Raw genomic sequence first — 22,405 nt, 5'->3', positions numbered from 1 at the left:
GGACTCTTCATTAGGGACTCTGGTGATAGGACAAGGGGTAATGGGTTAAAACTGAAACAGGGGAAGTTTAGATTGGCTATAAGGAGGAAGTTCTTTACTGTAAGGGTGCTGAGGCACTGGAATGGGTTGCCCAGGGAGGTTGTGAATGCTCCATCCCTGGCAGTGTTCAAGGCCAGGTTGGACAGAGCCTTGGGTGGCGCGGTTTAGTGTGAGGTGTCCCTGCCCATGGCAGGGGGGTTGGAACTTGATGTTCATAAGGTCCTTTCCAACCCAAACTATTCTGTGATTCTATATATTTGTGTTTCTTTAGTATCTTCTACCCTTAGAGCACTTAGGAGCTTGGTTAACTCAGTGCATCACTTCCAGTGCTGGACTACCATGGATGGAGAGAGTGCAGCTGGGTGAGAGCATGCAGCAGCCTTGCACAGTACCGCAGGGCAGGCAGCAGAGAAAAACCCCCTGTCCAGCAGTGTGGGAATTTCAGGCTGTGGTTGCCCAGAAGGGCTTATGGGATCCTTAATGATCGGTCCTCGGATTTCAGTCACAAACTGCCATCAACCTCCCAGCCTGGGGGCAGTGGCGTAGCTGCTCCTCGCGGTTAGGGCAGCCTGGATTTCCCTGCGGACCTCCTAGCGAAATACCAACGTCCTCCAGATCCTGATGTAGCCAGTGAGAGCTGGTGAGGTGATGACCTGAAGTGATGCAATCTTCTCCTCGCAGCAGCAGCAGGGATTACTCACCTGGCAGGTCATGATCTGGGGCACTGGAGCTGCTCTAAGGTCTCCCCTTCAGGAGCCTTCTCTTCTCCAGGCTGACCCAGGCCAGCTCTCTCAGCCTGGCTCCAGAGCAGAGCTGCTCCAGCCCTTGCAGGATCTCCATGGCCTCCTCTGGACTTGCTCCAACAGCTCCGCATCCCTCCCTAGTTTATTGAGCATTGTGTGTTGTTGCCTAGTTCAATGTCTATATAGATATGAGCAGAGGTGCAAATACATTCAGGAGTGGATGCTTCGTTGCCCCATTTTGCTAAGCCTGTATAAGTAGAGGGAGCCTTATTGTGGGCTTGGACTGTAATTCTGCATGAGGATAAATGTTAATGCAGCTCGCAGCCACCAGAAAGCTTCCCTCCCAGTGCGAGATGTTTGAGTGGAGATGTTTTCCATAGCATTTCTTTTTCTCGCTTCTCTATCCAATGCAAACTGGAAGCTTTTTGTGATGTCAGCTTGAAAGATCACTTTGTCATTTTAGTGAGTTTATACAATAATCGTGGAGTCTGTTTTAATTTTATTTGGCTTAAGTTTTACTGCATTTTGCTTAATTGCTTCTGCTTTATTGTTGACAAGACAAAAAGCAGTTTATGTAATAGCTCAAAGAGTAAAATTATCAAGGAGCAGAGATGGAATTTGCATGTTAAAAGTTTCTTTTAATTGGTTTCATTGTCTTCAAATTCCTCATTTGGTTTTGTTCAGGCCTACAAACCTGCTGTGCCCTGCAGGCAACATCAGTGACCCAGCTACGTCCTGCAAGTACATTCTGAGGGCGGGCAGAAGGATGCGTTCTCCGTCATGCAGGATGTCACACAGCACATACTCATGCATGGCCAAGGCAGCGCCTTCCTGCCTGAATAATCTATCAATCCTTCATTCCTGGTCACTTCTGCAATCAGCCACACATAGCCTGTCTTCCATTTGTCAAATATACCAAAATTCCTTATTTTCCCTGTGGTGGAATGGCTTCAACCCCTGCAGTAACCAACTGCATCCTTATGAAGCAAAACCATACAGGAGTTACGTAGTCTGCTGTGGGGTCTAAAGCACAGGTGGTAAAATCTGTGTATGGAACGCTGGGGAATGCTCTGCAAGGACTGGAAATGAATTTCATTGTTACACACAGTCATGACTTCCTTGCTGCTGCTGCTGCCTCTTTTCTGTCATTCAGTACTTTTTTGCAGTGATTAACTGAACATCTAATTTAGTAGCTGCAGGCTTGCCTGCTGGGTAGCCCTTACTCTGTTAATTGTCCTCCTGAAGCAAACAACAGAAGAGGTTCCAAATTGGTCCCTTTTGGACAGCACAGTCCAGATGTGCGAGTAGGAGCCAGGACCTGGCACTTGCTGTGAATCATTGCAGGCTGAAAACAAAACACAGAAAGTGCTGAGACAAACTTGTTTCCATTTTGGTAGTTGATTTGGGGTCCTTTTTTTTTCCCCCCACTGAGTGATAAAATCACTGCTGGGTTACTGTGATACACATCAAAGGCAGATGAGGCACCCTGCCTGCGGGTCTAGTGTGTATTTGCATAGGGCTTGATAAGATGTGTGCAGTGAGCCCAGACACCTACACATGCAAAACAGCAACCTCATGGCCCATGCTCTGGTCTGCAGACCAACCTTGCTGCAAGGGGGCCATGGGGCTGGGTGGGATCCCCTCCTCATCCCAGCAGCTGCTTACAGGCCTTTTCAAACCAGAGCCTGCTATGAGAAGACAGCACTGAGTGTGATGTCTGATAGTTGGCCTGTTATCTGTTTCTTAGCGTTTTGTCAGCCTGATCTCCACTGTGGTTCATCTGTCTTTGTTCAACTTCCCGTAGTGTACTTCCTTCCGCCCCGTCCCAGCCCTTGAGTTCACCAGACAGTGTGAGGAGTCAGTTCCTCAGGGCAGGAGGAGCAGGGCAGTGACTTGCTGCAGATGCAAACCTCCACCCTCCAACTGCAGAGCAACTGAGACAACTCTTACACCAGTAAAAGGAACCAGGATCAATTTTCTGATCCTGAGGGCCGGTGGCATGGGAGGACCTCTCTCCAAATCAGTGTCTAGGCTTTGTGTCTGCTCTCTGCAGAAGCCTGAGCTTCATCTTGAAGCAAGATTCTGCTTCTCATACAGCAAAACAATCTGTGACACTCCCTGTATCTGCCTGGGTTTTGCATTATACCTCCACTCTCCATTGTCCACTTGGCTTTTGCACCAGGCAAATGAAGATGTGAGCAGGCAGTGTGCAGCAACCATTGTGCATGACCATCCAGACGTGGTTGTGCATCCATAGAAGTCTCTGAGGTGAGGTTCATCAATAAGTCAGGGGAGGGTCAAGGGGAAACCATTTTCAGCTGATCTCTACAAAGCTTGCTGCCAATGAGACCAGGGAGTGTGGTAGTGACTAAAACCTCACTCCCCACTGATTCACCCTGCAATTATGAGATTGAGCACAAGTCATAAACTCCATCTGAACTGTGGTTGTCCCTTCCTTTCTTTTTTTTTTTCCCCTCTCCTGTGGTTTGAAACGATGTACAAACATTTTGGAAGGTTTCTCAATACATGAGTTTAACCATAAGGCTCAGCAGGGGGAACATATTATTGGGGAAAGGCAATTACTGCTTTAGCTGTATGCAAGACATGTTACCTTGGACAGAATCACCATCTTGCCGATAGCTGGCTTCCCACTCTTGGTTTGGCAGGTCTGGAGTGTTCAATTCAGATGGATTTTGAAAGCATCATTATGCAGCAGTAGTTTCAAAACTAATGACTTTCTTATGCCAGTGAGTATTGGAGAAGTGAAAGCAGCAGAGATTTCCGCAATCCCGAGGAGGAAATGTGGTGGTGATGCACAGAATCCCTCTTCATAGTCACAAGCGTTGAATGGCTCTTGAGGGTCAGCTTGATCACTGCAAGAGAACTTGGGTTTCTTGAGTTTTGGTAGCAAGAAAACAGGATTAGTTTCATTAACAATGTAAAAAGCACCCAACAAACCCTCTGGAATATGAGTGGTATACTGGCATGCCCTTCCATGTCTGCAGCAGCCTGGCTTCAAATCCCTGCTGCTCCTGATGATGGAAATGGAGCAGCCGCGTGCTGGTCCAGGCAGCAAGGGTGAGGCATTGTGCAAGAGCTGGGTCTGCCTTAAAACTGTTACCAAAGGATGCAGAGCTGAGTGTTGACCTTCAAGGTAGGAAGAAACCGCTGGGTCTTCTGGATTTGTGAGTGTTAGCATTAGGAAGGGAGCTCTCAGCTGCTGTTAGTTCATGGTCTGAAGATCTCTGCTGTGCTGGGGAGGCTTCCGAAGCTGCACAGTGCTTGTTGCTCCGTTTTTGTTTTTCCGTCTAGTTTCAATGGTGATATTTCTGGGAATATTTAGCTCTAAAATATGCAGATTTTGCAATAATTACCCTGTTCTGACTGAAACGCTTTTCTGGAGAAACTGTTTTATGAATTAGATTAACCCATTGCACATGCCTTGCTGGCAAAATGAGAGCTGCGTTTGTTTGTTTGCTTTCCTTGTGGCGCAGCGACGGGAGCCCTTTGGTGCTTGGAAAGGTGAGAAGGGAAGTTGCTGATACAACGTGCGGTGTAAGGGAAAGTTACTAAGCACAGCATCCCATCTTAGACTTTTCAATGAGCAGAGAAACTCCCCTGGATGCCTTCCCATCTGTTTCTAGTTATATAGATCCCTGTTTATCTCTCTGAGTCTCTCCCTTCCCGTAGTATCCGAGGGTCTCACTGACATTAACAGATGACTCACAGCACATCTGTGAAAGGAGGAAGTATCCCTAGTTTAGAAATGGGGACTAACTCGTCCCACAGACGATCTGACTTGCCCAGTTTCACACAGGAAATGTGTAACCGGTGTGGGAATTGAACCCAAGTCACTGGACTTCAGTGCTGGATTTGCCTTCTTCCCCCTGCAGGTCCACAGCAACTCAGCAGATGTTGCATGTGTGAAATGGGTTTAAGACTCAAACGTGTGAATCGTGTTGGTAAATGCAGGAGTCTGTAGTTTTAAAACAAAAAAGTTGATGCTTCTTAAAGAAAAAGTCCCCACCTTTTTATTACGATTTTAATCATTTATTTTCTAGCAACCAGTTGCCACTGAGAAAGAATAAAGCTCTGAGTCCCCAACTTAAGAGGGATGTGGAGCGAGTCCACGGAGATGCTGCGAGGGCTGGAGCAGCTCTGTTCTGGAGCCAGGCTGAGAGAGCTGGGATGGGTCAGTCTGGACAAGAGAAGGCTCCTGAAGGGGAGACCTTAGAGCAGCTCCAGTGCCGAAAGGGGCTGCAGGAAACCTGGAGAGGGGCTTGGGACAAGGGCCTGTAGGGACAGGCCAAGGGGAATGGCTTTAACCTGCCAGAGGGGAGACTGAGGTGAGCTCTTAGGCAGAAGCTCTTCCCTGTGAGGGTGCTGAGGCGCTGGCACAGGGTGCCCAGAGAAGCTGTGGCTGCCCCATCCCTGGCAGTGTTCAAGGCCAGGTTGGACACAGGGGCTTGGAGCAAGCTGCTCTAGTGGGAGGTGTCCCTGCCCGTGGCAGGGGGGTGAGACTGAATGAGCTTAAGGTGCTTTCCAATCCTAAATGTTCTATGATGCTATGAAGTGTGGAGGAGCTGAGTGGTTTACTTAAAACTAAATGCAAAACTGAGGACTAAATACAAGCTTTGGAGGATGGGCTGCAGCACCTGTGTGCTGGTCTGAATACTCAATGTCTGAGCTGCCATGAAATTCATGTGTGAGTGTGGAGCTGTTGCCTTGTCTGCTGTGCATCTGGCCATGGCTGACACCAGCCGGGCTGTGGTTTCCCTTGCAGCCTTGGCCAGGAGGAGGAATACCCCATGGCACTGTGTTTACTGTGAGCATGCACATCACCCCTGGGATAAATGTGCCAGAGGAGGTGCATGCAGTCACCAAGGGCTTCTCCAGCTGTTGGGACTGAGTTTGTGTACTGTTCTGGTTACCAAGCGATCCTCTCCATCAGGGCACCTGATGTACGTCCTGTGTGCTCACTGCTGAGATGGCATTTTAATGTCTGCGCGTTACAACTCCAACGGGCTGTTTCTTTTACAGACTGAATTAAATCGCAAGCAATCAAAAGGGAGACACCGTCAAAATTACAGACTACCGAGTCCACTGTAAGTAATCTCTGTTTTCTTCCCTAGTGGCTTACCCTGGATGTGTGCACTGCTCTTTGCAGTAAACTCAACCTGGCAACAGAACCTGCATTTCTGTTTGGTTCCCTTTGCTTTTCTTTGATAGACTTTTGCCTGGCTGTAGTAGTGGTTTGTGTTACTGAGTCGAGTTACAAGAGGTAATGACAGGAGATCTACTGCTGCTGCCCACTGTTTGCATTGCAAATCCCTCTGAGTCATAAATCACTTTGAATGTCTAAGGTGGCATCTGCCCCACTGTTCACAGCTACGGTTGAGAGCTGGCTGCAAAGACCATGATCTCCAGGTAGCAGAATGCCCTTTAGCTTCCACCCCATGTTTTGGCCATCACGTTATCTGCCTTTATAAAGCATGGGGTTGCAGGTTTTTTGGAAGAACTGAGGAACAACAGTGAGTGTCTTTTCAGTGACGTTCCTTTCCACCAGGAGCTCCCATGTCAGGTGCAGCCTCCAGCACTTCTCTTCCCACTTAGGGGGGGCTTTGTCCCAAATCCAGTGTTAAAGAGCTTGTTTGGGTGGATGGCTGCATAGAGGTGCTGATAGCCACAGAGGGACCAACCTAGCAGTTGACACTGGTCAGCTCTTCCTCAGACTCTTTAGGTGGACTTAGTTGAGGTTTGGGATTGGGGGAGACTGTGTGTCTGGACCTCTATGCAGGAATTCATTTCTACTGTAATAAGGTAATTCAAAATGCCAACACTTGTGACTTTCTAAAAAAGCATTTCTGTTTATTTTATCTCAGGCTTGAGGGTAAGATTTTTGTCCCATTAAAATCAGAAAGGATTTTGTCATTGATCTCTTTTGTTTCTGTCACCGTGAACAAAGCAGGCATTTCTGTTCATGTTCACTCAGTTGCATCCCAAGTAAACCCCTAAGAAATGATGTCTGAATAGAAATAATAGCTGGAATCCCCAGTTTCAGTGCCTGTACTTTGGATTTGGCCACAGACATGCAATGTTAGCAGCTGGAAACCATGTACAGTAAAATCCATGGGACTTCTTCCTTAAAGATTTGTCTCTAGGAGTGAGGTAGTGTTTGGACTGACACGGTCCTGAGGGAATGGTTGGACTTGATGATCTTGAAGGTCCTTTCCAACCTAGCTGACTCTGTGATTCTTGTGTTGTGCCAAAGCCCATGTGCTGCCTTGCTGTATGTTAGCTGCTGCTGTGCTGCTCTACAGGGAGCCCAGTGCAGAGCGCCTGCAAAGTGAAAGTGATGAGCAAAACGAGTAGAGGCACAACACGACAGGGAGAAGCTACTCGGGTCATGAGGGGGAGGGATGAAAGTAAAAGCAAAAGATGTACCATTTCTGAGAAACAAAGGGGAGAACTGGTGAAACGTAATGAATATTAAAAGGCTGAATCTGAGGGTAGGTTTTGACCGAGATGAAAAGAATAGAAACTGGAAGGGCAATAAGGAAGAAAAGAAAGAGTAGGTTTCCCCCCCCAGCGTTAGTCCCACTGCATTTCCAGAAGGAGCCAGCTCTATGGAGCCTGACCCACACCAGTCCCTCACTTCTGGCAGCTGGAGGGACCCATGAGGCAAGAGGGAGAGCAGCAGGAACATGATCTCTTATGTGATGTAATGCAGTGAGGCACTCTTAGCTACCCTAGGCTGTATCTGAGCTGGGCAGAGCAGCATTAGGCATCTTGTTCCCTTCTTCTACGATGCCTCTAAGTTCACAGGGAAGAAAGATGGACATCTTAGCAGGGCCTGTTGTGATAGGACGAGGGGTCATGGTTTTAAACTATAAGAGGGATGTAAAGGCTGGATGTGACAAAGAAATTCTTCACAGTGAGGGTGCTGAAACACTGGCACAGGTTGCCCAGAGAGGTGATGGATGCACCATCCCTGGAGACATTCAGGGCCAGGCTGGAAGTGGTTCTGGGCAACCTGATATAGCTAAAGATGTCCCTGCTCATTGCAGGGGGTTTGGAGTAGATGCCCTTTGAAGATCCCTTCCGACCCAAACCAGTCTGTGATTCTGTGACTTTGTTTTTCTCTGCCACTTTTTTTGCACTGTTGAATTTTCCTTGGGGATGTATCAGTCTGGAGTAACCGCATCCAGCCGGGAGAATGATCTCTTGCCATTCCCATGCCAGGGACCATTTCCAGTAATGTCAAAAATATGTGGAAAGCAGCGTGGATGGTTTCGGACTGGCTGTGCTCGCTGCTGCAGGCAGGTGTGCTTGTTTGTTGACCAGTCCTTTAAATGTGAACTTCCGTGCAGAATCCCTAACCAAATCAGCTGGGGCCCATGTGTTCATCAGAAGAGGCTGAGGATGGTCTGAACATTTGGAATGATAACTAATCATAGAATCACAGACTGGTTTGTGTTGGAAGGTTCCAGTTCCAACCCCTGCCACGGGCAGGGACACCTTCCACCAGAGCAGGTTGCTCCAAGCCCCTGTGTCCAACCTGGCCTTGAACACTGCCAGGGATGGGGCAGCCACAGCTTCTCTGGGCACCCTCACAGGGAAGAACTTGTTCCCTATATCCAACCTAAATCTCCCCTGTTTCAGTTTGAACCCATCACCACTTGTGCTATCACTACAGACCCTCATAAAGAATCCCTCTCTGGCATCCTTGTAGGACCTCTGTTAAATTACACTCCATGTCTTTCTTTTCTCATTGAATATGGAGAATCCACAGGGTTTAGGAATGAATAAGGAGTGGGTAATCCTTGGAGGACTTCATGTTGAACACAGCCAACCTCTTCTGCTGGCACTTCACTAGTTCTCTTCAAGATGAAGTTGGGCCATTGTGCAGTTAAAATCTCAGTCCCCAGTGCTTCCCTGCTATGTTTCAGCCGCATCCATGCACCCTTCCACTACGTGGGACAGGATCAAAGCAGCAGGACTTTGAGCCGTTTCCCATAATTAAACCTCTGCAATTCTGTCATAGCAAGGCACTGCACCCTAAGGCAGATAATAGCTTTGTAAAGAAGATAGTTCTTTTCTCATTGTAAATTACATGTATCAATTTTCTTTGCTTAAAAGCACTATCCTTATTTTCCTTAGGAGTATCCCACCCATTTTCTATTCCATCTCTTGGTGATGCTGTCTTATTTCAGTGGAATCAGAGTATTTCCTCCCCAAGTGTCTCAGTAATAGCTGTATTTGCTGACAAGGGAGGTAGGTTTAATAGAGCCTCCCATTCAAATTCATTGTAAGAAGGGTTCCCATTTATAGACAGCCAGTTTCGACATCCCGCCTGTATGAAATACATCCTTTACAAGTTGGGTTTACCATTGTTTGGTGACAAAAGGCAGGAAATTAAAGAGGCAACGTCTCAGTATAAGACTGCATGTGCTTTCTCTTTACCTGCTATTGTTGTAAATGACACTGAAGATTGTTGCAAGCTGAAGAGTGGGTTTTGTGCCGGAAAGATTTGCATTTTATTTGTCAGTGAATGTATGTGCTGCATTAGGCAGTGCTTTGTATTTAGTCAGCTTTGCTTTGGTGTTTGTTTGGGAGGGAAGTATAATTACCAAACCTGTAAACCCATCAGTGTTTGCAGGAAATTAGAAGGAATTCAGGTTTGAAACCATTTTAACACATATTCCAAAAGTGTCTGTGTTTCAAGTTACTGTCTTTGGTTACTGTTTGCAGAGCCAGCTTATGTGTGCATTGAACTAAGTATGAGACTCTGAGGTTTGACTTGGTACAATTTATGTTTAGATTACCATTAAAATTAATGTCTCGTGAATGGCAGACCTTCAGTCAGTGACTCTGATTTACTTTTGTGCAAAATATTTACTGTTACCCTCTATAGACATAGCAGCATTTCATTGCTTCAAGACAAACGCTGAAGTAATTTTTTCTGTTTGTTTTCTTTTGGATGTAATTACAGAAATGTGGGAAATACTTTTCCAAGACTTTTGAAGTCAAAAGTGGAACAGAAGGAAGACACAGGGGGACACACACCGTTCAGTGTTATTTTCCTTGCCCAGGAAAAAAAAAAGATCATTGTGAGATGAGCACTAAACTCTCAAGTTTTCAAAGGTTTGCATAACAAACAAGAGACACATTGTGGGTTGCATCTTGACTTTGAAGGCTTGCCACTGTCAACTGAAATAAAATGGCAAGGTTTAAAGCCTTAACCAAGTTCACAAGGAAAATATTTGGACTAAAAGTTTTGGAAAGTTTTCTCTCTTTGAAGTAGTTTGTCATGTGTTACCAATGTGAACTTTATTGACCTTGAAACATTTTTTTTTTTGAATCAAATAGCAACTAGTGACACTTTAGTAAAATCTTAAATCAACAACCATCTCCTGGCGGCTCCGGCTTCGTAGCAAATGCAGGCAAAACAGGGAATCTACAGAAGAGACCTTTATTATTCGTAAATGAAGCCTGCCAAAACCTTCCCGAAATAGCATTCAGAGACCCTTTTAAGGTCATGGATCCTGAACAAAGCCAGAAGAGCACAAAAAAGGCTGAGGAAAGTCCAAGAAAGAGGCTTCCCAAAGGAGAGGCTTTCCAAGCCAGTATTTCATCCGCAGCTACGTACCAGGGCAGCTCTGCTCCTTCGCAAGGAACCCCTCTCCGAGATATCATATCGCAGCAGCACTTTTCTGGTTCTTTGCCGATTCCAAGAGAGGAGTCTCAGGAGAAGACTGGACATCAGAAGCAGCCTAAGCCTTCCTCTTTTGAACATCCTCCCCACGTTTCGCAGCTTCAGCAGCACGCACTGTCACCAGCATTTATGTCTCCTGGGAAACCAGAGCATGTCCTTGAAGGTCCCACATGGCAGCTAGTTGATCCAGTAAGACCAGGTCCCTCTGGCTCCTTTTCATCACCCGGGCTTCACTCTCACCACGGCCAGCTCTTACCTTCCCATTCACCGATCATTCCCGGAGAGGACATGCCGTCTGTTCAAAAGGTCTATATCCCTCGCCCTTCACAGGTTTCCTTAAAACAAGCTGAAGAAGTGCACAAGAAGGAAAAGAAACCTCAGAAGCCAGGCAAATATATTTGCCAGTACTGCAGCAGGCCTTGTGCGAAGCCAAGTGTGCTCCAAAAACATATCAGGTCACACACGGGTGAGAGGCCGTACCCTTGCATTCCATGTGGCTTTTCTTTTAAGACTAAGAGCAATTTGTATAAACATAGGAAATCTCATGCTCATCGAATAAAAGCTGGGCTGGCCTCGGGGATCGGAGCAGAGATGTACCCATCGAGCCTGGAAATGGAGAGGATTGGTGGGGAGGACTTTGAAGAGCCAACAGAAGGAGAAAGCACAGATTCGGAGGAGGAAACGGGTGCGATGTCGGGCCATTCGGTAGAGCTCTCACCCAGGCAGAAGCACACGCTCTTATCCAGTAGTTTGCTGAGTGGAGGGAGCCAAGGCTCCAGCCATGACCGGTGTTCATTGTCTCATTCCAGTATGTCTCAGTCTCTTGAAGACAGCACCCAGTTTGCAGAGCCATCGTCAGACCATCCTCTGAGCCATAAATCCGAAGATACCCATACAATAAAGCAGAAGCTTGCACTCCGCTTGAGCGAACGGAAGAAGGTCATAGACGAGCAAGCTTTCCTGAGCCCCGGGAGCAAAGGGAGCACTGAGTCAGGCTACTTCTCCAGATCAGAAAGTGCAGAGCAGCAGATCAGCCCACCAAATACTAATGCAAAATCTTATGCAGAAATCATTTTTGGGAAATGTGGTAGAATTGGGCAAAGGACTTCAGCGTTAGGTGCAAACACATCCCAGGGGTTTCCCCACCTGTCTAGTGAGGAGAAACCTAGTATGGTACCATTATCTGTGCCTAGAACACAGGTTATTGAACACATCACTAAGCTAATTACAATTAATGAAGCTGTTGTAGATACCAGTGAAATAGATAGTGTTAAGCCTAGAAGAAGCTCTTTATCTAGACGTAGCAGCATTGAATCTCCAAAGTCTGGTGTATATAGAGAGCCGTTTCAGTTTGACATCAAGTCTGGTTCCAGTAGCCAGTTGGATGCAGCGAAAGTTTTGACATCCCACAGTGAAAAAGTTAAGCCCGAACAATCATTGTTGTCACTTCAGCAATCCCACAGTGCCACAGAGACAGTGCCTCTCCTAAGAAGCCACTCAATGCCTTCTGCTGCATGCACTATAAGCTCCCCACATACCTTTAGAGGTAGCTATTCATTTGATGATCACATCATGGAGCCTGAAGTCTTAAGCCGCAGTCAAGCATTTTCTTCCCATCCCCGAATGCTAAAACGACAACCAGCTATTGAGCTACCTTTGGGGGTAGAATACGTCTCAGAGGAGGTTGGCTCTGCAAACAAAGAAACTGTTTCCAAACCTCCTGAGGAGCCTGAAACCAAGGAAAGCGATCTTACCAAAAAGTCTCGGAAGGGTCCGAAAGTTAAAGGGTTCATGTACGAGTGTAACGTATGTGGTGCTCGGTATAAGAAAAGGGACAATTATGAAGCCCATAAGAAATACTACTGTTCAGAACTGCAGCTCTCAAAGCCTCGTTCTTCCACTTCCCATACCTCTTCAGAGACTGAGAAAAGTGTTGCGGATCCTGACACGTGGCCCCAGATGATGCATTACAAACTAGGGAGCAGTTTGGAGCTCACCCCGCTCCGAAAGAGGCGAAAGGAAAAGAGCCTTGGTGATGATGAGGAGCCTCCAGCTTTTGAGCTGTCTGAGACTCCCTCCTCCAGTACTGCACCAGGCACTCAGTTTGCAAACCCAGCATCATCTGATGTCACGTTAAACCTAACCCGTGAATCCATTAAGTCACCAGCAGATCCGGGTAAACCCGCACCTTCCGATGTCAGTGCCAGCTTCCATTCCAGGAATACCAAACCGGCTTCAAGTGCAGAGGGCAAAGAGAGAAGGACAACCTCAAAGGAGATCTCTGTTATCCAGCACACAAGCTCCTTTGAGAAGTCTGACTCTATCGAACAAGTGAGCAGCTTGGAAGAAGACAAACCCTTGCCACAGTACTCATCTCAGCCGACACCCCAGCACAGCCGACCGCCTCACTCCCTGCAGCCCAGGCTGGTACGCCAGCCCAACATCCAGGTCCCAGAGATTCTGGTCACAGAAGAGCCCGACAGACCAGAAACGGAGCCAGAGCCACCACCGAAAGAGCCAGAGAAAACAGAGGAATTCCAGTGGCCGCAGAGGAGCCAGACCCTTTCACAGCTCCCAGCAGAGAAACTTCCACCAAAAAAGAAGAGGCTGCGGCTGGCAGAAATGGCTCAGTCCTCCGGAGAGTCCAGTTTTGAATCCGTCTCCCTCACCCGAAGCCCAAGTCAGGAAAGCAGCATATCCCATGGCTCCAGCCACTCTGTCTCATTTGATCGTGAAGATCATGGCAAGTCAGAGTCAACGAGCCAGCCCTCTGAATCCCACCCAAAGCCTCCTGGTGTTGGCTCACATATGTTGACGGTACCAAGCCACCATCACCATTCCAGGGAAATGCGGAGATCTGCTTCTGAGCAGACACCGAATGTGTCCCATCCTTCCCAGATGTCCGAGACCCGCAGTAAATCATTTGACTACGGGAGCTTGTCGACCACTCCTGCCTCAACCCCTGGCCCCTCATCCTCCTCAGCTCCACAGGAGCGAAGGAAATGCTTTCTAGTTAGGCAAGCATCCCTCACTAGGCACCCAGAGCATGAGCCAGACTCAGCCCCGACAGGCCGGCCAGAGACAGAAGATCCAATTCCTTCTACAAGTAAATCTCCTTCAGCAAGTTTGCCCCAGCAGCCGACATCTTCATCCCCTTTGCCCTCTCACGGTACTTACCCAAGTGAAAAGAGCCAGCCAAAAGACAGCCCTCAGCCAGCATACACCCAGCCGTACACAGAAGCTCTGCAAGTGTTTCATCCCATACCTCAGCTAACGCTGCATGAAAAGCAGTTCATGTCCCCACAGGTTTCTATCTTTCCCTACCAGCACCTCCTGCCGCAGGCGGGGCAGTCCGCAGAGCTCTTTGCCGCACACACGATGTCTGACATCCTCTCTGCTCAGTTCACCATGCCTCAGATTCCTCCTTCCATATTTCAGACCCCACCACTGCCTCTCCCACAAACGCTCATCCACCCGGGCCCGCTTCATATCGCTCCTCCGCTGATGTCTCACCCAGCTGAGGTGCCATTCAGGCAGCATCCTTCATTCCTGCCAGTTCATTATCCCGTCTCCTCACCAATACCTTCAGCCTTTTTTCTGCCCCTTCAGTCTCAGTTTGCTCTCCAGTTGCCAGGTGAAGCTGGTGGACATTTACCACAGATCAAATCCAGTTTGTTTGCAACAGCAGGAGCCTCCACTCTTTCCCCGTGCACGGAATATGACTCGGACAGTAGGTTGCATCCTCTGACCTGCACAACAAGTCCTTCGGCGACTGTATCTGCATCTCAGCTCATTGTTCCTACGCGGTCAGACCCAGTGGTGTCACTTGTTGTCCCTGTTCGCATACAGACAAATATGCCATCCTATGGGAGTGCAATGTACACAACGCTGTCCCAGATTCTGGTCACTCAATCCCAGTGCAGTTCCTCTTCTATCGTACTCCCCAAATTTGATGATCACCAACCCAAGGGTACCCTGGTCTGTAGCGCTGATGTTCATGGACTAGGTTTTGATCTGGCACAGATGATCACAGAGGATCAAAGAAGCATTTTCCAGAGCCCATATCTGAGAGTACCCTTGCCCTTGCCAGAACGGAAAGGGTATATGCCACTCACCTCCCCATCAGACAATGTCCTTGGACTGGAAGCAGGCACATCAACAGTTGGTGGAAGCAAAAGAATGCTCTCTCCAGCTGGTAGCTTGGAGCTGACCATGGAAACACAACAGCAGAAGAGAGTGAAAGAGGAGGAAGTGTCTGAAGCAGAAGAGAAGTTGGAAGTGGTGAAGCCACCCAGTGCAATAGAAGAAGGGAAAAAGCAGGATAAGTCTCACTTGCTTGCAGAAAGCCAAGGGAGGGTCGAGGTTGAAACACCACCTGGCTTGTCCTCAGAGCAGTCAGAGCCAAAGGAAATCCCAAGTACTTCACAGCAAGCTGTGTCCCATTCAGGTTCTCCAAGTTTGGAGGCACTGGAAGAGTATAAGCAGCCAGCTGGCAAGCAGTTCCTCAGCAAGGCACCCTTGCAACCCGTGAAGAAAGAAGACTCCAAAGAACTGGTGGAGCAGTCTCCACCAAACCCTCCAAGCACTGCACCTCTGTCTGAGGTCACTCATAGTACAGTGAAGTCTCGAGAAGGTACAGATACGAAGAAGGTACTTCAGTTCCCCAGTCTCCACACAACCACTAATGTCAGTTGGTGCTATTTAAACTACATAAAGCCAAATCATATCCAGCAAGCTGACCGAAGGTCTTCAGTGTATGCCAGCTGGTGTATTAGCTTGTATAATCCTAACCTTCCAGGTATATCCACTAAAGCAGCCCTGTCCCTCCTGAGGTCCAAGCAGAAGGTGAGCAAGGAAACCTACACCATGGCTACTGCTCCACGTCCAGAGGCAGGCAGGCTTGTCCCGTCCAGCTCCAGGAAGCCAAAAATGACCGAGGTAATGCAATCCTATATATTTCTCCTCATCCATTTGGATTCATGGGAAGAGGGGGACGAGGGACGGGGAATTGCTATTCTTAGTTTAATAGGAGTTTATTCATCCCTCTCTCAGTTTGGTAAGCACTTGTTCTCAATGAAACTTTTAGAATGAAGAAGCTAAAACCCACTGTTATATATAAAATAAAAGGCAAGCCTGCTCCAAGGCAATGTGCCATATTTCTGTTCTCCAGTTTCTACTTGCCTTGTAATCAAAAGAGCATGTAGGAATCACCACCGCACCATGAACTGCCACTGCTCAAGCACAAAGGATTAGACTTGATTTGCATTTGTCTTGATATTTCAAATAGCTTTACAACTTTTTTTATTCCTTTTTTTTTTTTTCCCTAACTGCTGTTATAATTCCCTACATTTTGCATGTTATAAACGAAAAAAGGATTACCTTGGGGAAATGGGATTCTGTCTGGTTGTGCATCTACTGATCTCACAGTAATGAACATGGAGAGGCATGCTTAAAAGTAGTTACAAATATTAAAGGGAGATTTGCAAGTGTATTTAGGCCCTCAAAGAAGCGTAAAGGCATGCAGTGACATTTATAAAAGTGCCTCAGCAGTTTAGACATGGAGTCTAGTTAAAACACCCATCTCATTTGGTCCATTTAAGTTAATGTCCTTAGCTGTCTACCTGCTTTTGTGGGTATCTAAGGATATTTTAGACCTGGTCTTTAGAGTTAAGGGGAGCAAAGCAAACAGCTTCGCAGGGGCAGAGCTCGCCAAAGGCATTGGCCATAAAGGCACAGAAGTCTTTAAGACACTTCTGGTAGCTGCCTAGTGTTACCTATCTCATTTTGAGGACAGACTTCTCCCCTCTTGGTTAATGCTGAACCATACAGATCCCTTTAATCCAGATCATGTTCGTGCAGATTAGCAAACAGAATTGCTTTAAAGATTTTGCAGTTTGATATTCATCTCAAGTCAATTTATATTGATGGATTATTCATTTTATTTCTGTATCATGAAATGAATGCTGAATATTAAATTTATCATAATTGCTGCTGCAGCTGCTGCTTATAAGTGCATCTTAAAATACACAGTAGAGAGTCACTTTGACTCAATAAATCTTTATTTCTATTCAACATTTCCATCATTCTTCTGCAGAAATCCAAAATATAGAATTTCTAGGGACACAGGGGCAACAACCACACTAGTGCTTGATATTATGCACTCTTCTTCAAAGGACTTTATCTGAATGGTGTCATACCATCCTTGATTGCATTCTCTAATAGAAGTGCCTGTGCTCCTCTGAGCTTAGCTCTTTGACATGGTGCTAAAGTGCACACCAAGCGTGTGCTTCAGAGGTACAAGACCCTCATATCCTGAAGTTAAAGGTTAAGCTCTAGACAGGAATGGTTCAGCCCTCAGTCATCAAAATACATAGTTCACTGCATGCGTTTGCTCAAAAGACTCAAAAACCTTTTAGACAAAACTCTATAAGCTGACTGGTGGAGAAAGTTAAGGTTTTCATGGTAAAATCTGCAACAGTTTGTCCTGCCAAATTCACCTAGGAAATGGTGTAAGCTAAATGGAAATATTAATACCTGCTGCTTAAAGGAGTGAGACTTCCAGAAATGATGTTAATTGCAATGGAGATAAATGGACCTCATGCCAAGCAGAGAAATAACTTCTGATTAGATGATCAGTGGGAGTGAAATCCTCAGTTTAGTTTTTAAAGTACGCACGACTGGCACAGGTTAGCAAGGAGCATTGCCGGTTACTCAGGAAGATGCGATTAACACGAGCTGCGTAGAAGTAGTCTGAATCCAAGGTTGAAAGTTCAACCTCCAGTTAACTCCGCTCTTAGCTATTTCCCTTAAGTATTTTCTTCTTTATGTATCTATAAGTTGTCAGTTGACACAACAGAAAATGTAAACCAGCTCTAATATTTTGTATAATTATGCATGCAGCAAGCTACCAGCAAACAGTAGTACTGTATTTACTGTCTACGTACTTGGCTTGGTTTTTAAACTACCAGTGGGATTTATTGAGCAGATCAATTCTGAAGTGACTGTAGGCTCCAGCGTGCATGTAGGGATGGATGATTGCACTGTATCGGGCTTGCACACTTTGTACATTAAAGAAGATTGTAAAGGGGGATAGTAGTGACTGTATGATTTTGGCTCTCTCTGGTGCCTTTCATCTGTCTATGTTTTGTGCTTTCAAAAGTTGCAATAAATAAATCTCATGCTACATCTAGAAAGTCAATTGTTTTGTATTCCTCAGTAAATCAGGAGCTGAACTGGGAAGGTTTTCACTAGCATTGTTACCAGCGTGTAGCTCATATCAGGAGGTGAAGTCACAACGGCCAAGGTTTAATCTTTGAAGGTGCTCAGTGTGTCACCTGCCCCTGATTTCCTCCAAGCACAGACATCTCCATACCCAGAGATAGCAGCTTGAGACTGTTTCTGCTGTTAAATTGTTAAAAGTGGTTCTTGGCACTGTTCTGTCCTGGGCTGATATTCTTTTCCAAAGCAATTCCTGGGCACTTTTAAGGAGATAAGACAGGGACCATTCCCAGGAGGCATCTAGGAAGGGTATGTGGGTCTGATGGTGCGGATGTGGGCTAATCTGTGCAAGCTGGACTCAAGGGCAAAGAGTAGTCCTGGGTACATTTAATGCTCTAAGGTGAGCTCCTGAAATTGCTGCAAATTTGACATATTTAACCTCAGATTTGCAAAGCTACACTTGAGTGAGTCCATCCCTCCTCTTCCTCCTGCTGGGAATGAGGGTGTTAACAGCAGCATGCTGCTGGGGAGCTGGGGCTGCATCCCACTGAACTTTGCATGTCTCGGTTTGGGCTAGTCACTCTTTGGCTTCCCCTATAACCATGGGAGACAAAGAGGCACCTCTTGGGTGATTCATTCCCCTCTTAAGATAAGTGTCTAAGGTGGGGTAGGTGAATCACCCTTGAGAGCTCCCAGTCTTTCCAGCAACTGTAGAGGCAAAGGTGACCAGCTCTCCTTTAGACTTCTGCCAGTTCGTTGGCTACAGTCAGACCAAAATCCCTCTAATAACCTTGGTCTCTCAAATGCCTTCAGTCTGTTTCCATGAATTATATATAAAGGGAGGATATGAGTAATTTAGTTGCACTTGAAAGGTATTCTTGCACTTGTATAAGGAGTAACCTGGGTGAAAAGCAATCTGCTTTCCTCTTTTGGAGCTTTGGATAACCCTGTTATTTGTACTTTCATGTTGAAGGAGAGCAACATCCAGGTTTCATTCCAGGCATGGAAGAGCTCCGCTTTGCATCTTACAGAGCTGGAGAAGCAGCTGTATATATGTCCATATGCTGTAACAAATAACATTAAACATGACAGATGAGATGCGAGTGCATGACTTAAACCTTGGTCTAAACAAGGGGTGGCAATTTTAACAGTGGAAAAGCAAATTTTACCCTGGGAGCATCTGGGGAGGTTGAGGATTATTTTCTCCCTTTGGTTTTGTGGCTTTCTCTGTACTGCGCCCTTGGCAACAGGGTTTCAGGGAAAGGAAATCACCCAAGAGCTTTGACTGTCAAGTGATTTATATCACGTTTAGATGGCTAAAGTCCAGAATTGTGTGAATGTGTGTATATGTGGGGGAAACCCAAAGGTTGAGGTTAAATGTGTGAGTTCTACAGATGCCTTCTCTCTAGACCTTAGTAGATGTAGATATTAGAGAGAGGATTATCCAAGGACAGAGAAGTGCATTTGGGAGTAGAGACCCATGGCTCCACCGCATGCTCAGAGTGACCCAGCCAAGACACTTCTCTTTATGCCTCAGTTTTCCAGTTGGCAAGAGCTGGATAATATTGAGCTACCATATACCAGGGGTGATTTAAGAACCTGTAAGCAATCACAGTAAATATAACCAGCAGGGCTCAAAATCCAGAAGCAGACACCCTGTACGTTAAGAGGGTGTCCTAAATACTGCACTTAGCTGTCAGGAGCAGCATGTGCGGTAGGTTGCTGGCTCTTTCTGAGACTGTTTGGTCTGTGTCTGTCGTGGAGTGATTTTGTATGTAATCATTGGTTGTTTTGCTCTTTTGGGGAGATAGGTTCATTTGCCTTCGCTCCTTTCTAATGAAGGTCGAAAAGATATAACTAGAGCTGAGAAGGAAGAGGATAAAAGAGGAAAACCAGAAGAAGAGGCTCTTGTAACCAAAAGAGGAGAGCCAGTCCGGATCAAGATCTTTGAAGGAGGGTAAGTGTCTCCTTTCATTTCTCTTTTTGTGTCACAGTTGGATAGGAGTTACTGATAACAGTGATGGCAAGTCAGTGAAGGTGCCACATGGAGGTGAGCAGAAGTGATGGATTTCAGCTTACTTTCTACAGCCACTGTAAAAACCTGACCTTGAGATCTGGAAAGCTGCATCAGTTTCCTTTTATCTTTGAGTTGTCATTAACTTAGCAAGCACCTCAGTCTCTTTTCTGAGTGGGTGGTTGGGCAAAGACGGCTGAAGGGCACAGATCTATCTCCTAGTTGTCTCTGATGTGACAGAGGTGTCCTCCAAATCTTCTCAATCTTCCCAGAGCCTTCCAAAAATGATGTTCCCAATGGCTGTTACTATTATAAGAAGGATGTGGGGAGGGCTTTTCTGATACCTGGGTTTTGGCTGGGGGAGGAAAGGACTGTATTCATGTGGTTTTTAATGCCACTCAACCAAAGTAGCTCAAACCAGAACAGATGCAAGCTCTAAATTTGATGTATATCTGAATTCTCTGCTCCAGGTAATCCGAGTACTCTTCAGTATTTCAGCATGGTTCTAATACTGCTGCTTATCTTCTCAAAAATTGCAACCCAGCTCATAAGTAGTGTGTCTGTGGGATACAATTAAAGTTCATCCTCCCTGTGTGTTGCAGAAGGGGGCAAAGAGCTGAAAGAAATCCCTGCCAGGATTCCTCAGTTCTGCTCTTGCTATTGGGTGGTCTTGGTTTTTGTGTGTTGGAAAAAGGCTTTAATTAGTCAGTGGTTGTGGTTTTCTGTAGTTGCTGGTTGATGTTTGCTTTTATTTCCAAGTATTTCATTAGTAGATGATCAAACTAGCTCACCAGAAGAGTGAAATAATGCTTTGGGAAAGGAAACCTGCTTGCTCGTTCAGAACTCACCTCTCACCCAGACACAGGCACTGTGTGCTCAGCTCAGGTTTAGATGCTTGTCAGCAGTGAGTTGTGAATGCAAAGAGCCAAAGTAGTGGCAACCTTTAATGATTATGGGCTGAAGTGATTTGGGGCGGGAGCCAGGGGTGGCAGGGAAGCAAGAGGATGAGCAAAAGGTTTGATGTATTGCCATCACCCTCCTGTAGCAAACAGGACCTATGGGACTAACTGAGAACTGGGGTTTATTGCCTTAAAGCCCATGAGAAGCCTCTGTTCCCCTTGACTGGGTTGTCCTGGAACTGCTGCCATTTCAGGGGACTCTTGGCCCCCGAATTTAATTAAATTGAAGAGGCTCAGCATTAACATGAATGCAAATCACCCTGCCCCTTGCAGAGCAGGGTTTTTGGGTAGAGTTCTCAGTGCTAACTGCTCCCCAGCTGTCCCCACTGAGACAAGCCATGTCTCCACATCCTCGTGAGCCTGTCTGCATCCCTCAGCCCAGCCCAATGGATGCGGAGTCACATTTGCTAAACGACGGAGACAAAATAAAGCAACTTTTCCAACACGTTCTGTGTAAGCATCAGGGAACGCATTAGTCATCCTGAACGTATGCTTGTGTTTTATTTTAAAGTTCCTGTAGCACCGACTTAAGGCCACCATCCTTCTGGATGGGAGACAGAATATAGTAGCTGTTTAATGCCAAGCGCAGGCACTAATGTAACACGCCAGGTTGCAGAAACACATTTTATAGCTACCTTACGTGGCACGTGCACTGCTAAGAGGTGGTCCAGGGCTGGTCCCTGGAGGCCCTCGGTGCATACCTGGTGGTCCGTGCCTCGTTCCCACAAGGATGCTGATGTCGGATTGTTCAGCCTCAGCAGCTTGTGGCTGCTAGGATGCTTTCTTGCAGTGAAGGAACGTTCTTGCAGATGAATCCACAGAGTGCCTGGTGCTTTGTGCAAGATGGTAAATGGATCTGACCCCTCTCCTGGCCATCTCTTGGAAAGGGTTCTCAAAAAGCGCATCCATTCTCAAGACATGATTTCACTGCCTTTTTTTTTCCCCCCATAAAAATTTCCTCCTTGTCTCATTTTTTCCCCTTATTTATTGGTTTCACATAATCTGCTGCTGGCTCTACCCATCCTTCCAGTGGGATTCAGTCGGTTTCAAATCTTTCAGAGCCATCCCATGCTTTGTTGCCTCAACCAAGGAGGGAGAGTATAAAGTAATTCAAGTGTTTCCACTAAAGGTGAGCTTGCTGCAGGCCTTTAGCTCCTTCTTCCCCTCAGTTTTCTTTTGAGCTCTTTCCTTTCACACTGCCATTTTCAGTGCTTGCTTTTCCCTCTGCACAGTGTTCTTGCTTCCTCAATCCCGTAGCTGCCTTGCCCCCACTGCTACATTGCTTAGAGCAATTAGAGGGCAAATCTAAAGATCACTCCATATGTCATTTCAGCAGTGTCTTTTTACCTGCAGTCCTGAAATTCCATAACATTGGATATACCTCCATGGCAACCAGCGTTCACCCCCTGCCCCATGAGCATCCCACACACTTGATTGCAAAGGAGGTGGGAGTCATTCCCCACACAAGCTTGGATGCTGCATGGTCTCATTAGGTTGTGTTTGGGAGAGCCATGCCATTAAGCAGCCCGGTCAACATTTGTACTCCTGAAGGAGCTAATGACATCCATTGGACTTGTCCTGAGGGATGTTGTGGTGGTTTTGAGCAGTGAAAATGATCTTTGAAGGTCAGGCTGGCCAGCACTGCTGCAGGAGCAGTGCTGTGATTCCTAGGTGGCCCTGTGTCACCTTCATCAATCCAGTCTGGTACTTTGGAGGC

General features: G+C 46.6%; 1 protein-coding gene across 10 annotated transcripts in view; it reads left to right on the top strand.

Annotated features, from left to right (window-relative positions):
• HIVEP3 (HIVEP zinc finger 3) overlaps positions 1–22,405 on the top strand; it is a 243,563-nt gene that overhangs the window by 170,812 nt on the left and 50,346 nt on the right. For all 10 annotated transcript variants that reach the window (XM_062611392.1, XM_062611393.1, XM_062611394.1 and 7 more), the window contains 3 exons: positions 5,823–5,887; positions 9,775–15,435; positions 19,527–19,672. In XM_062611392.1, coding sequence (XP_062467376.1) covers positions 10,321–15,435; positions 19,527–19,672 — 5,261 coding nt within the window. In that variant the 5' untranslated portion in view covers positions 5,823–5,887; positions 9,775–10,320. The remainder of the gene's footprint in view (positions 1–5,822; positions 5,888–9,774; positions 15,436–19,526; positions 19,673–22,405) is intronic.

Source organism: Pezoporus occidentalis, unplaced genomic scaffold, assembly GCF_034315485.1.
Source record: "Pezoporus occidentalis ecotype Australia unplaced genomic scaffold, CSIRO_AGI_Poc_V1 ctg153, whole genome shotgun sequence".
NCBI classification, from domain to species: domain Eukaryota; kingdom Metazoa; phylum Chordata; class Aves; order Psittaciformes; family Psittacidae; genus Pezoporus; species Pezoporus occidentalis.
The sequence above is the reverse complement of the archived record's forward strand: the minus strand, read 5'-3'. Positions and strand labels throughout refer to the sequence as shown.